This window comes from Procambarus clarkii, chromosome 14 (assembly GCF_040958095.1).
Source record: "Procambarus clarkii isolate CNS0578487 chromosome 14, FALCON_Pclarkii_2.0, whole genome shotgun sequence".
NCBI lineage: Eukaryota > Metazoa > Arthropoda > Malacostraca > Decapoda > Cambaridae > Procambarus > Procambarus clarkii.
In genome coordinates, this window is record NC_091163.1 from 7144077 (window position 1) to 7155784 (window position 11708).

At 45.9% G+C, this 11708-nt stretch overlaps 1 protein-coding gene across 1 annotated transcript in view; it reads right to left on the bottom strand.

Moving 5' to 3' along the window:
* Positions 1-3010, bottom strand: part of LOC123772111 (CD109 antigen) — an 82510-nt gene extending 79500 nt beyond the window's left edge. The window contains exon 1 of the mRNA XM_069324652.1: positions 2951-3010. Within this exon, the coding sequence (XP_069180753.1) occupies positions 2951-2962 (12 nt within the window). The 5' untranslated portion in view covers positions 2963-3010. The remainder of the gene's footprint in view (positions 1-2950) is intronic.
* Between the last annotated feature and the right edge of the window lie 8698 nt (positions 3011-11708).

The following is an 11708-nucleotide window of genomic DNA, read 5'->3' on the forward strand; positions in this document are numbered from 1 at the left end:
GACTGCCACACTGCCCACTCTCTGGACCACGCTCAACAACATCTTTTTGTCAGCGCATGAAGCATAAAGGTTACACACACCCATTGTAACTTTCGTAGCATCAGGTGGTCGTCCTTAAGGCAAGCAAGGCTCCCCAACGAGGAAGTCTTCACTTCAGCCAGTAATATATATGTCCTGCCTAACACCCCACACTTCCCTAACAACCCAAGTTTTCCTGAAATATTAAGTTTTTCGAATATTTATTTTCTAATGCAATGATAAAGTTGTTCGTTGAGTTATATGGTTCGCATATTTTATTTCAGTCAAAATCAATAGACATTTAATCAAAGCGAACCTTACTTATTCTAACCTTTCGTAACCTATCTTGACCTATCCTAACCTATCCTGACCGATCCTAGCCTATCCTGACCTATCTTGACCTATCCTAACCTACCTTGACCTATCGTAACCTATCCTGACCGATCCTAACCTAAAATAATTGTCTGCAAGTCATTTTCTTAATATAATATATAATGTTAGGTATTAATCAACTTAGAAATAAATATTTGAAAATACCGACAATTGCTGTGCCATAGTCTGATCGGTACTATGACGGGCTGGGCCCTGTTCCTGATGGTCGTATTGAATGATACATATAACGTGTGTGTGTGTGTGTGTGTGTGCGCGCGCCAGAGAGGAAGGGTTAGGGAGGTCGTGTGTGAAGGCGTAACACACATGGACGACATTAAACCCGCGGCTGGTAACCTTTGGAAGAAGGTCGTCACTGTAACCCTAAAACCCTAACCTGGGTCTGTACTCACCTAATTGTCTGTACTCTGTGTGTGTGTGTGTGTGTGTGTGTGTATAGCATGTATTTATGTATCTGTATCTCTCTCTCTCTCTCTCTCTCCCTCTTTCTAAAAAGGAAGAAAATCCTAAATGCAAAACATTCCCTAATGAGTTAGAATTCTGGAATTACATATGCTAAAAATTCCTTGGCATGTAATATAATTAAACAAAAACTAACAAAAACAAATAAAACAAAGTAAGAGAGAAGATGATGGGAAGGATGAAGGTGTGAGGAAGGTGACGGGCCTGGATGATGACCTGCCTGGCGTGGAGGGTGGAGCAGTGTGGTGCACAGAGAGCTCTACTGGACGACCGTAACGATTGGGGTGCCTCAGGGCTCGGCGCCGGTCCCACCCTCTTCATGACCTATGCAGACGATGAGTCACAATAACCTGGCTGAAGATATTTAATTTTGTAGATATTAACGTAGCTGAAGATTCATTTCGATGAGACAATAATGGGGTTTGGTCTTCAGGATCTATGTAACTGAAAATAGACTAAAAACTTTCGCGGGCTACTCATGCCCGTGCCACCTCTTGGGTGGCTTAATGTTCATCAGTCGGACTAAAACAAGTGTCATCATTTTAGTCAGATGGTGCAAGTGTTGAGGACAACTTAGTCAAGTTGGCACAGTCAGAGATGGAGGCTTATAGATACTCTGAGTGCAAGCTTGAGCGAGTGCACAGTTTTAAAGCTGGTTGTTACAGTGTCATGGTTGTAATTTAATCAATCCATCATAGCAGTGGTAAGAAGCAGAGGGTCATTGCCGAAACTAATTATGTTTTCTAATTCAGTACAATCATTCAGGTGATGAAATAACACATCTTATTTCGAGCCGTATTAGGTATCAATAGCATATTTTTGTCTCTGGTTTATGGTATGAAATAATTTTGTCTATAGTGATTTTGTAAGAGTAATTACCTAATTGTAGTTATAGTAAGAGGGCTACGTGTCCCGTCTTCCCAGTACTCTCTGTCGTATAACGCTTTGAAACTACTGATTGTTTTGGCCACCACCACCACCACCACCTCACTTGGCTTGTTCCAACCGTCCAACACTGTCTTTGCAAAAGTCAGCTTTCTAATTCTTTTCGGCCAGTTTGTTTCCTTAACGTGAATTTGTTACCTCTTTCTTAAACGTGCAAGTTTCAAGAATTCCTCTTGTCAATTTTGTTGATTTCTATTAATATCGTGCATGTAGCGATCATATCGCCCTCTTAGTTCTATTGTCTAGCTGTGGTTTATGTAACACCTCTAGTCTCTCCCTCTAGTCTCTCCTCGCAGCTCTTGTTTTTCAGTATCGGAATCCATTTAGTTGTGTGTTTTCAGCTTTTCCAGTTTACTGATGTGCTTTTGGAGATATGGACACCATACAACCGCTGCATTTGGCAAGTTTGGTTTCACAAAGGTCGAGGACAATTTCTTTAATATTTCACCATCCATGTATTTAAAAGCGATTCTAAAGTTGGAAGGCGTAGCCTAGGCTCCTCGCACAAAGTTGCGTATGTGGTTCTCGGGTGAAAGTTTTATCCAGACCATTTCCTCCATCTCTTTCATAATCAGAGTTCTTTAAAGTTTTTCGCACAATCCGTATGTGGTTTATGGGCTTTTTCCATACACTTATTTTGTCCCGGTCATTTTGAAAGAGCATAACAATCTTTCAGATGCAGGCGATGAGTCACAATAACGTATGTTGACCGAACCACACACTAGAAAGTGAAGGGACGATGACGTTTCGGTCCGTCCTGGACCATTCTCAAGTTGATTGTGTCATTCTCAAGTCACAATCGACTTGAGAATGGTCCAAGACGAACCAAAACGTCGTCGTCCCTTTACTTTCTAGTGTGTGGTTTGGTCAACAATCGTCCAGATTTCTTATTCTCCCTGGCAGCCTGACATGAGCAAACATGTTCATATAATTCTGTGTTCTTACTGCTAGATCGTATAGACAATAATTATTACTGGTGCTGGAACTGAACCCTGAGGTTGTATACGAGTAACGATGTGTTGTACACTAGAGGGCTCACTGTGTACCGTGGCGGGCGTTGATCTACCCGCCAGTGTTGACCTACCCACCAGTGTTGACCCACCGCCACAGTGTTGACTTATCCGGATTCACCCACCGTCTGTGTCATTGATGACCTGGCTGGCGCGATGTCCTCACTGTGCTCTCCGTCCCACCACTGGTGTCCCCACCTCACCACTCCTCTCATAGGCTGTCTGCGTGATGCCTCACACCCCACCCCCCCTCCTCCACTACCACCATCCCTCACCCCTTCCTCAGCAAACATAATTCTGCACCCCTCCCACAATCATTCACCACTACCACCATTCCTCCCTTCAACCAGTCATCATCCATTACTCCCTCTCACCTCTCCCACCACTTCACAACACTATACAAAGGTGTGCGTGAGAGCTCTACACTGCACTATACGAGTGGTGGTGAGAGGACATGTGGTGAGCTAAGCTCTATTAGCAACTCGTCCTCCTAACAGAGCGCCGAATTTTGACTTATTGTCTTACTGGAAAATGACATTGTCCCGTTTTCTGTTTTGGGTCGTCTGGTAGGTTAGGATAATGCACTTTAGTGCGACCGTTTCTCGACGCTGGGAAACCTTAGGAGGCCGGCCTGCTATCACAGCTTCCCATTGGTCAATCATCTAAGCAAACGCTTCCCCTCCTCCTTAACTCAGCGCTAACCAGTAAGTGTAACAACTCAGTATTTTAATATCTCAACACCACCAACCACACAGACGTGCAAGAATTAAAAAATAATAATTTGTATATCCTTTCTCGTCATCCGAGATCTTTTATATCTGAACACAATTTGCTGCACATAATACTGTACTGGGCTGTGGTGTATTATGTTGTAGTGGGCAATACTGTGCAGCATTGGGATGTGCTGTATTAACGTGTACTGTGCCATGTGTTAGATATAACCCGAAACGCTATGCGTACTATAGTGGCTTTAGGTATTGTATGTACTACCTCTGTCTTTAAATCAAACAGAATGTATGTACTGTAACTCTGCAACTATGCATGTACTTTTCCTAAATAAATTATTATTATTATAATGTCCGCAGTACTGATGTATCGAGACTCAAGGATCATGGCGGCCATCACAAGACGTCTCAGAGTTCCAGTAATGGATCTCCAGTGCCATTAACACGTGTCTCCAGAGCCTCACGTCTTACTTAAGCTTCTCGTGTCAGTCTATATTTTACCATACATCTAGTTTGTGCTCAAGGATACAGCATTTGTCTAACATTTATCACTGTAGAGGCTTCGTAGTTCACGGTACGCAGTAAACAAATTATGACTAGGTTACACTACGAACCTATCGTAACGCAGCTTTGTATAGCTTAATGTAACCTTGCCCAGAGTAACGTAGCTTAAAGTAACCCAGCCCAGAGTAACGTAGCTTAATGTGACCTAGCCCGAGACTAATTATTCTAGCGTCACGTAGCCCAAGATGAGACAATACCATGGCATAAAAATTAGACTCCAACGTCGAAGATATGAAAAAGCAAAATTAATTATATTTACAGTGGACTTTCATATTAATAAATTGGTCTGTAATACACACACATTATATATATATATTATATATATTATATATATATATATATATATATATATAAGAAATATTATGACTGAAATTGTCGTCACTTGTCCGTTGGTTCCTCCCACTTATAGATGATCTACTTTCCGGCAATTTGTACCACTATCAGGAAATCAGCGCGTTACCTCCACGCCGACCTCTAAATCTCAAAGACGGTATCTTCCATAACTTTCAAGAACGTCGACCAGGCCGCGAGGTCCTCTTCCTTAGTGAAGGTGGAGCACACTAACAGTTGGGTCCGTTGGTCAAACATCCAAACGCGACGACAGCATATTGACTGGATGGAGGGGAGTAGATTTCTGTCTCTCCTCATGCTCCGACCAGCACTCGTTACCTCGCCCGGTGATTCTGATTGGCTAACAGAATTCCCGCCACCGAACGAGCCACACCGTGCTGACCGTTAACGACCTTCACGGTCGTTAACCTTATTCTCCCTGTAACATTGAAAAATTTGCTATTAAATACCAGTGCTATGCGACGCAATAACACGATAAGGCATTCCATAACAGTGTGGACAGTGTTGGTATGTTAATGTTAAATAACATTTAACAGCATTATTACATAATGCTGTTAAATGTTAGAGACAGTTTATTTTTTAAGTTCCCAATATCTCAACGTTCACGTTCCTAGATGCCCTTAACGTTAAAGTTCTGCAAGTGACTTCCTCTACAACTTTCAGAGGTCCTAGAAGCTACCTTGATATATACATTTTTAACCTTTTTAAATACAACAAAGATAGCGAGAGTACCAGCGTCGTGGCGCCGCTCCTGGGGGAAGATATCAAGTTTCTGCGACCAGGCGGATGTGAAGGGAGGCCGCGTAAGGCCAAGTTCATGGAAGAGTATTAGAAAATATCCTTGAAATATTCGGAGCGTTTGTGTCACGCTCCGGTCTCAGGTGTGGTCTGTGTTACGTGCTGGTCACAGGTGTGGTCTGTGTCACAAGTGTGGTCTGTGTTACGCGCTGGTCACAGGTGTGGTCTGTGTCACGCGCTGGTCACAGGTGTGGTCTGTGACCGCAGGTGTGGCACTTGAGCAGGAGACTAAGAATAGACACGTGGACCTTTATCAAAGGAGTCAGATAAGAGCACAACATTAATTACATTTTATTGCCTTCAGGACAGTAAATGGAATTAAAAATGGCTTTGAACATTTATTTTTTGTCATAGCTAATGTGGACTTTGAAATATTTATATCAAAAGAATGCGGAAATTGAAGTAATTGTGTATTTTATTCGATAAAATAATGAGGTGCGGGAGGAATGCAACAGATGCGCCCATTGTGACAGAACAGGTTCCCGGAAGCAGGTGAGGGGAATGAGGGGGAGGCAAGGGAGCAGCCGCCAGCCCCTCTACCCTCGTGCCTCTCTCAGCTCTCACTCTACCCGGAGGAGAGCCAGGTGGTGGGAGTGTGGCTCGCTGCTCCCAGCACTCTGCCCGCCTGCACACCTGCCTCACTCGGTGCCACCCTCTCACTCAACCTCTCCCCGGCGCCTCGCCTCTCACTCCACCTCTCCCAGGCGCCTCGCCTCTCACTCCACCTCTCCCCGGCGCCTGGCTTCGGGTGACGTGATAGTGAGAGCTGAGGGTGACCACACCACCGTTGTGAATGAGGATGTGACAAGTGAAGCCTGGTTTAGGTACTGTTGTGGTAGTGGGCGGCGCCGCGAGATGGCTCAGGAGGCAGCGACTCGCGGGGAGAGTCGCGCTAACTGGACCGCGTGTGTGAGCAACAGGACGACAGGGAACGGTAGCGAGTGCGTGGTGAGCGCCCCTGAGCGGGCGGTGAGGGACGAGTCCCTGGCGAGCGTGGAGGTGACGGTGCTGGCGCTGGTGCTGGCGGTGATCGTGGTGTCCAACAGCGTGGTGCTGGCGGCGCTGGTGCGGTCGTCGCTGACGCGGCCCATGTCGCGGACGTACTACTTCATGACGCACATCTGTCTGGCGGACCTGCTGGTGGGGCTGGCCAGCGTGCTCTCCCAGCTCGCCTGGGAGCTCACCTACTACTTCCGCGGGCCAAACTGGCTCTGTAAGGCCGTCAAGTTCCTGCAGGTGATGCCGCTCTACCTCTCCCCGCTCCTCCTCGCCTGCCTCGCCCTCGACAGGTACCGCGCCATCTCGTGGCGGACGGGTGGCAGCCTGTGGTCGTCGCCGCGGATGGTGCGGGCGGTGTGGGTCCTGGCCGCACTCCTCGCCTTGCCGCAGGCCTTCGTGTTCTCCCGCCAGCGGCTGCCGTCGGGGGAACACAACTGCTGGGGGGACTTCGCGGGGACGTGGGGCGTGAAGGTGTACGTGGTGTACTACGTGTGCGCCGCCTTCTTCGCGCCCATGTTGGTGACGGTGTACTGCTACACCTGCATCACCCTCAAGGTCTGGCGCTACTCCCGCTACCGCCGGGGGTTCGTGCCTCTCAGGCGTCTCCTCCTCCGCAGGCTGTGTTGCCTGGAGGAGGAGGAGGCGTCGGAGGGGTGGGGGGGCGGGTCGTCGTCGGCGTCGGCGGCGTCGTACAACAGCCTGCGGGTGGGTCGCGTGCCCCTGGTGGTGCCCGGGTGCCCCAACGTGCCCCAGCCGCTCTCCCTGGCCAAGATGAAGACCATTAAGCTAACCTTCGTCATCACCTTCTTCTTCCTCGTGTGTCACGCGCCCTTCAGCCTCACGCAGCTCTACTACGCCTTCGCCGCCGCCTCGCCAGGTCAGCCTCACACCTCGCCATCTTCTCCTCGACCTCAACCACTTGGGCTGGACGGTAGAGTCACGGTCTCGCTTCATGCAGGTCCGCGTTTAATTCCCGACCGTCCAGGTGGTTGGGCACCATTCCTTCCCACCGTCCCATCCCTAATCCTTATCCTGACCCCTTTCATGTGTTATGTAGTCGTTGTGGCTCCTCCCGTCACCAACCTGTCCTCACGTCACCTCACGAAACCTGTACATCTTTTCTCAATTACGGCGGCTTGGTTTATTGAATAGTTTACTTACTTGCTTCGAAACTTAACAGAGGTTATGTTGTTTTGTAAAACAACAACAAGACGGAACTTAAGACTGTTCAATAAATGTAAAGAAAGCCACCATGGTTCAGGGAAAATGTACAGGTTTCGTAAGGTGCATAACTTCTCGGAGATTATTCTGAGTAAAGGAGGAATGTGAGGCTTCAGGTGGGATGTGGTACAACCATCGCTGAACTTACAACCACTCCCACTACAACCACCACTATAACCACCACTGAACTTACAACTACTCCCACCACAACCACCGCCATCTTAACCACTACCAAAATCACCCCCAAAAGTCGAGGGTTATTGATTTTTCCGCCTGATAGCGCTGCAGAGCAAAGTTTTTGAGTTACGCCCGAGTTATCTATCTGTGTGTGTGTGTACTCACCTATATGTACTCACCTATATGTGCTTGCAGGATCGAGCATTGACTCTTGGATACCGCCTTTCTAGCTATCGGTTGTTTACAGCAATGACTCCTGTCCCATTTCCCTATCATACCTAGTTTTAAAAGTATGAATAGTATTTGCTTCCACAACCTGATCCCCAAGTGCATTCCATTTTTCTACTACTCTCACGCTAAAAGAAAACTTCCTAACATCTCTGTGACTCATCTGAGTTTCCAGTTTCCACCCATGTCCCCTCGTTCTGTTATTATTACGTGTGAACATTTGATCTATTTCCACTTTGTCAATTCCCCTGAGTATTTTATATGTCCCTATCATATCTCCTCTCTCCCTTCTTTTCTCTAGTGTCGTAAGGTTCAGTTCCTTCAGCCGCTCTTCATATCCCATCCCTCGTAGCTCTGGGACAAGCCTCGTCGCAAACCTCTGAACCTTCTCCAGTTTCTTTATGTGTTTCTTCAGGTGGGGGCTCCATGATGGCGCGGCATACTCTAAGACGGGTCTCACGTAGGCAGTGTAAAGCGCCCTAAAAGCTTCCTCATTTAGGTTTCTGAATGAAGTTCTAATTTTCGCCAGTGTAGAGTACGCTGCTGTCGTTATCCTATTTATATGTGCCTCAGGAGTTAGATTAGGTGTCACATCCACTCCCAGGTCTCTTTCTCGAATCGTTACAGGTAGGCTGTTCCCCTTCATTGTGTACTGTCCCTTTGGTCTCCTGTCACCTGATCCCATTTCCATAACTTTACATTTACTGGTGTTAAACTCCAGTAGCCATTTCTCTGACCATCTCTGCAGCCTGTTTAAGTCCTCTTGGAGGATCCTACAATCCTCGTCTGTCACAACTCTTCTCATTAATTTTGCGTCATCTGCAAACATCGACATGTATGATTCCACTCCTGTAAACATATCATTTACGTAAATTAGAAAGAGGATTGGTCCCAGCACCGATCCTTGAGGTACTCCACTTGTTACTGTTCGCCAGTCCGACTTTTCGCCCCTTACCATTACCCTCTGGCTCCTTCCTGTTAGGTAGTTCTTCACCCATACTAGGGCCTTTCCGCTTACTCCTGCCTGCCTCTCAAGTTTGTATAGCAGTCTCATGTGCGGTACCGTATCAAAGGCCTTTTGGCAGTCAAGAAATATGCAGTCTGCCCAGCCTTCTCTGTCCTGCCTTATCCTTGTTACTTTATCATAGAATTCTAAAAGGTTTGTTAGGCATGATTTCCCTGTCCAGAACCCATGTTGGTGCTTGTTTACAAACCCAATGCTCTCCAGGTGTGTGTGTGTGTGTGTGTGTGTGTGTGTGTGTGTGTGTGTGTGTGTGTGTGGTGTGTGTATTCACCCAGTTGTATTCACCTAGTTGTGTTTGCGGGGGTTGAGCTTTGCTCTTTCGGCCCGCCTCTCAACTATCAATCCACTGTTTACTAACTACTTTGTTTTTCCACACCACACACACCCCAGGAAGCAGCCCGTGATAGCTGACTAACTCCCAGGTACCTATTTACTGCTAGGTAACAGGGGCATTCAGGGTGAAAGAAACTTTGCCAATTTGTTTCTGCCTCGTGCGGGAATCGAACCCACGCCACAGAATTACGAGTCCTGCGCGTTATCCACCAGGCTACGAGACCCCTGTGTGTGTGTGTGTGTGTGTGTGTGTGTGTGTGTGTGTGTGTGTGTGTGTGTGGTGGGCAGCAGGAGAGACCGGGACCCCAGTATACATACATGTAATACCTGGTCCACACCTGCTAGTAGCCTCGCTCACACATGACAGCGCCTAGGGAGTATTTTTACCGCGTCTTGAGGACAATAGCCGCTCCAAATCGGCTTTACTTTATAAAAAAGTTGACTTAATATCTTAACAAAGGAATCAGGAAGTGTATGATGGTGTACACAGCAGGTGTTAAGGGCTATGTTTAGTGTGTTGATGGACGCTGCCACGCAGATGGTGGCGGTCCTGTCACACTAGTTTAGTCGGCAAATGTTGTCGTGATGAACGATGTGCTCGTCGCTCGGTCAGTTAGGATCAACACCACTTGATCTGGCTAGTAACTGGATGGGTGATGGTGCAAACAGTCTCGCCCTTGGCTAGGGTGACCTCGACCAGCCCAAGAGGGTGCCAGTCTGCGACAGTCAAGTGCCAGTGTGATCAGTCAGGTCTCTCCATTTGCCACTCCGTAAAAATGCGAGTTTCACCTGATGAGAAACATACGAGCCCAAGCAACCCACCTAACTTATCGAGTCCCATGGCCAGAAAACACCAACATTACATGGGTTTAATATTTACTTTTACTTACGTTGATTTTATAAGGATTATACGGTTGCATCAAAATGATAACGTACAAGGCAAGAGGCTACGCTGGTTAATAAGTCACTGCAGCAACAGTCTTGTGTTGCCTCTTGTCTAAAACAAATACGAAAAATATATTGTTTAAATTTCTGTGCTCGTTATCCTCTAACTCTGGAGCATTATACAGGAGGTTCCTCGCCTTAGCTCGGGAAGACGCGCCACCTCCAGGCCAACCCGTTCTCGCACTTTCGTATAATCAATATTGACTTATTAAATACGTGCATATGTGACATACTAAACATACTAGTTTACCTTGAAAAGCTTCATAGAAAACGCCGACCTTACCTAACCTTCTTAGTATGTTAAGATAAGTATCTTATTGCTTCGTAATTACAATTATTACTTAACCTATACCTATAATAGGTTAAGGAATAATTGTAATTAACCTATACCTATAGTACGTATACCTATAATTAACCTATACCTATACCTATAGTAACCTATACCTATATACCTTAAGTACCCTAGGTACTTAACCTATACCTACAATAGGTTAAGAAATAATTGTAATTACGAAGCAATAAGATGCTTATCTTAACATACTAAGAAGGTTAGGTAAGGTCGGTGTTTTCTATGAAGCTTTTCAAGGTAAACTAGTATGTTTAGTTTGTCACATATGCACGTATTTAATAAGTCAATATTGACTATACGAAAGTGCGAGAACGGGTTGACCAGGCACAAGGAATATCAATTCTTCTTCTACTCAAAAGCACTTTTCTTCAGTTTTCATAATGAACTGGTTAGCCTGGAGGGCGTGTGTGTTGCCCACACTCATGTACACCCGCACCTTAGTGTCCCTCACTTAACCTTTGACCTCGTGACTGTAACACCCAAGACACTAGACGATCCCGCGGCTATAACCACCCGGAAGACATGTTTATAATTCAGAATTCATTTTAGAAGTTTGACGTACCGACGGTAACTCTCGAGAATAGATCTTGACCTCGACCTTTGAACATTGTTAGCCCCAAAACTTACGACGTGGAAAATGACCTTAATGAACAGCCAGAGGGTCAAGCCTGAGGCTGGGAAGGCAGACATGAATTATAGGTCGAAGACATGTCAATCAAGAACACGTGATAAATCACGCCCATTTTGATCATGGATGGTCGACAGATAATAGTAACTTGCACCTAGGAAATAGTTAATATATCATAGCCATTTCTACCAAGGAATAGACGATACGACAGACATTTTAATCAAGGAATAGTCAGTATGGCCATTAATATTTAGTATTAGTCTATAGCCTACTCAGTGTCTATAAATCATAGCCATATTATTCCAAAAATAGTAGAAAGATCATAATTATTTTCACCGAGTAATAGCTCGTATACGTTCACATTTTGACCTAGTAACAGTGACAGAGCACAGCCGTTGTCTTCTGTTAACAGCCAAAGGATCTAAACCATTGTACACTTCGTAACAGTCGATCAGTTACAACCCTCTTCATCCCTAGCAGTCGATAGACTCTTTATAAAGCATAACTTACACTTGAGAATTTTGTTTAAATTCAAATAGCG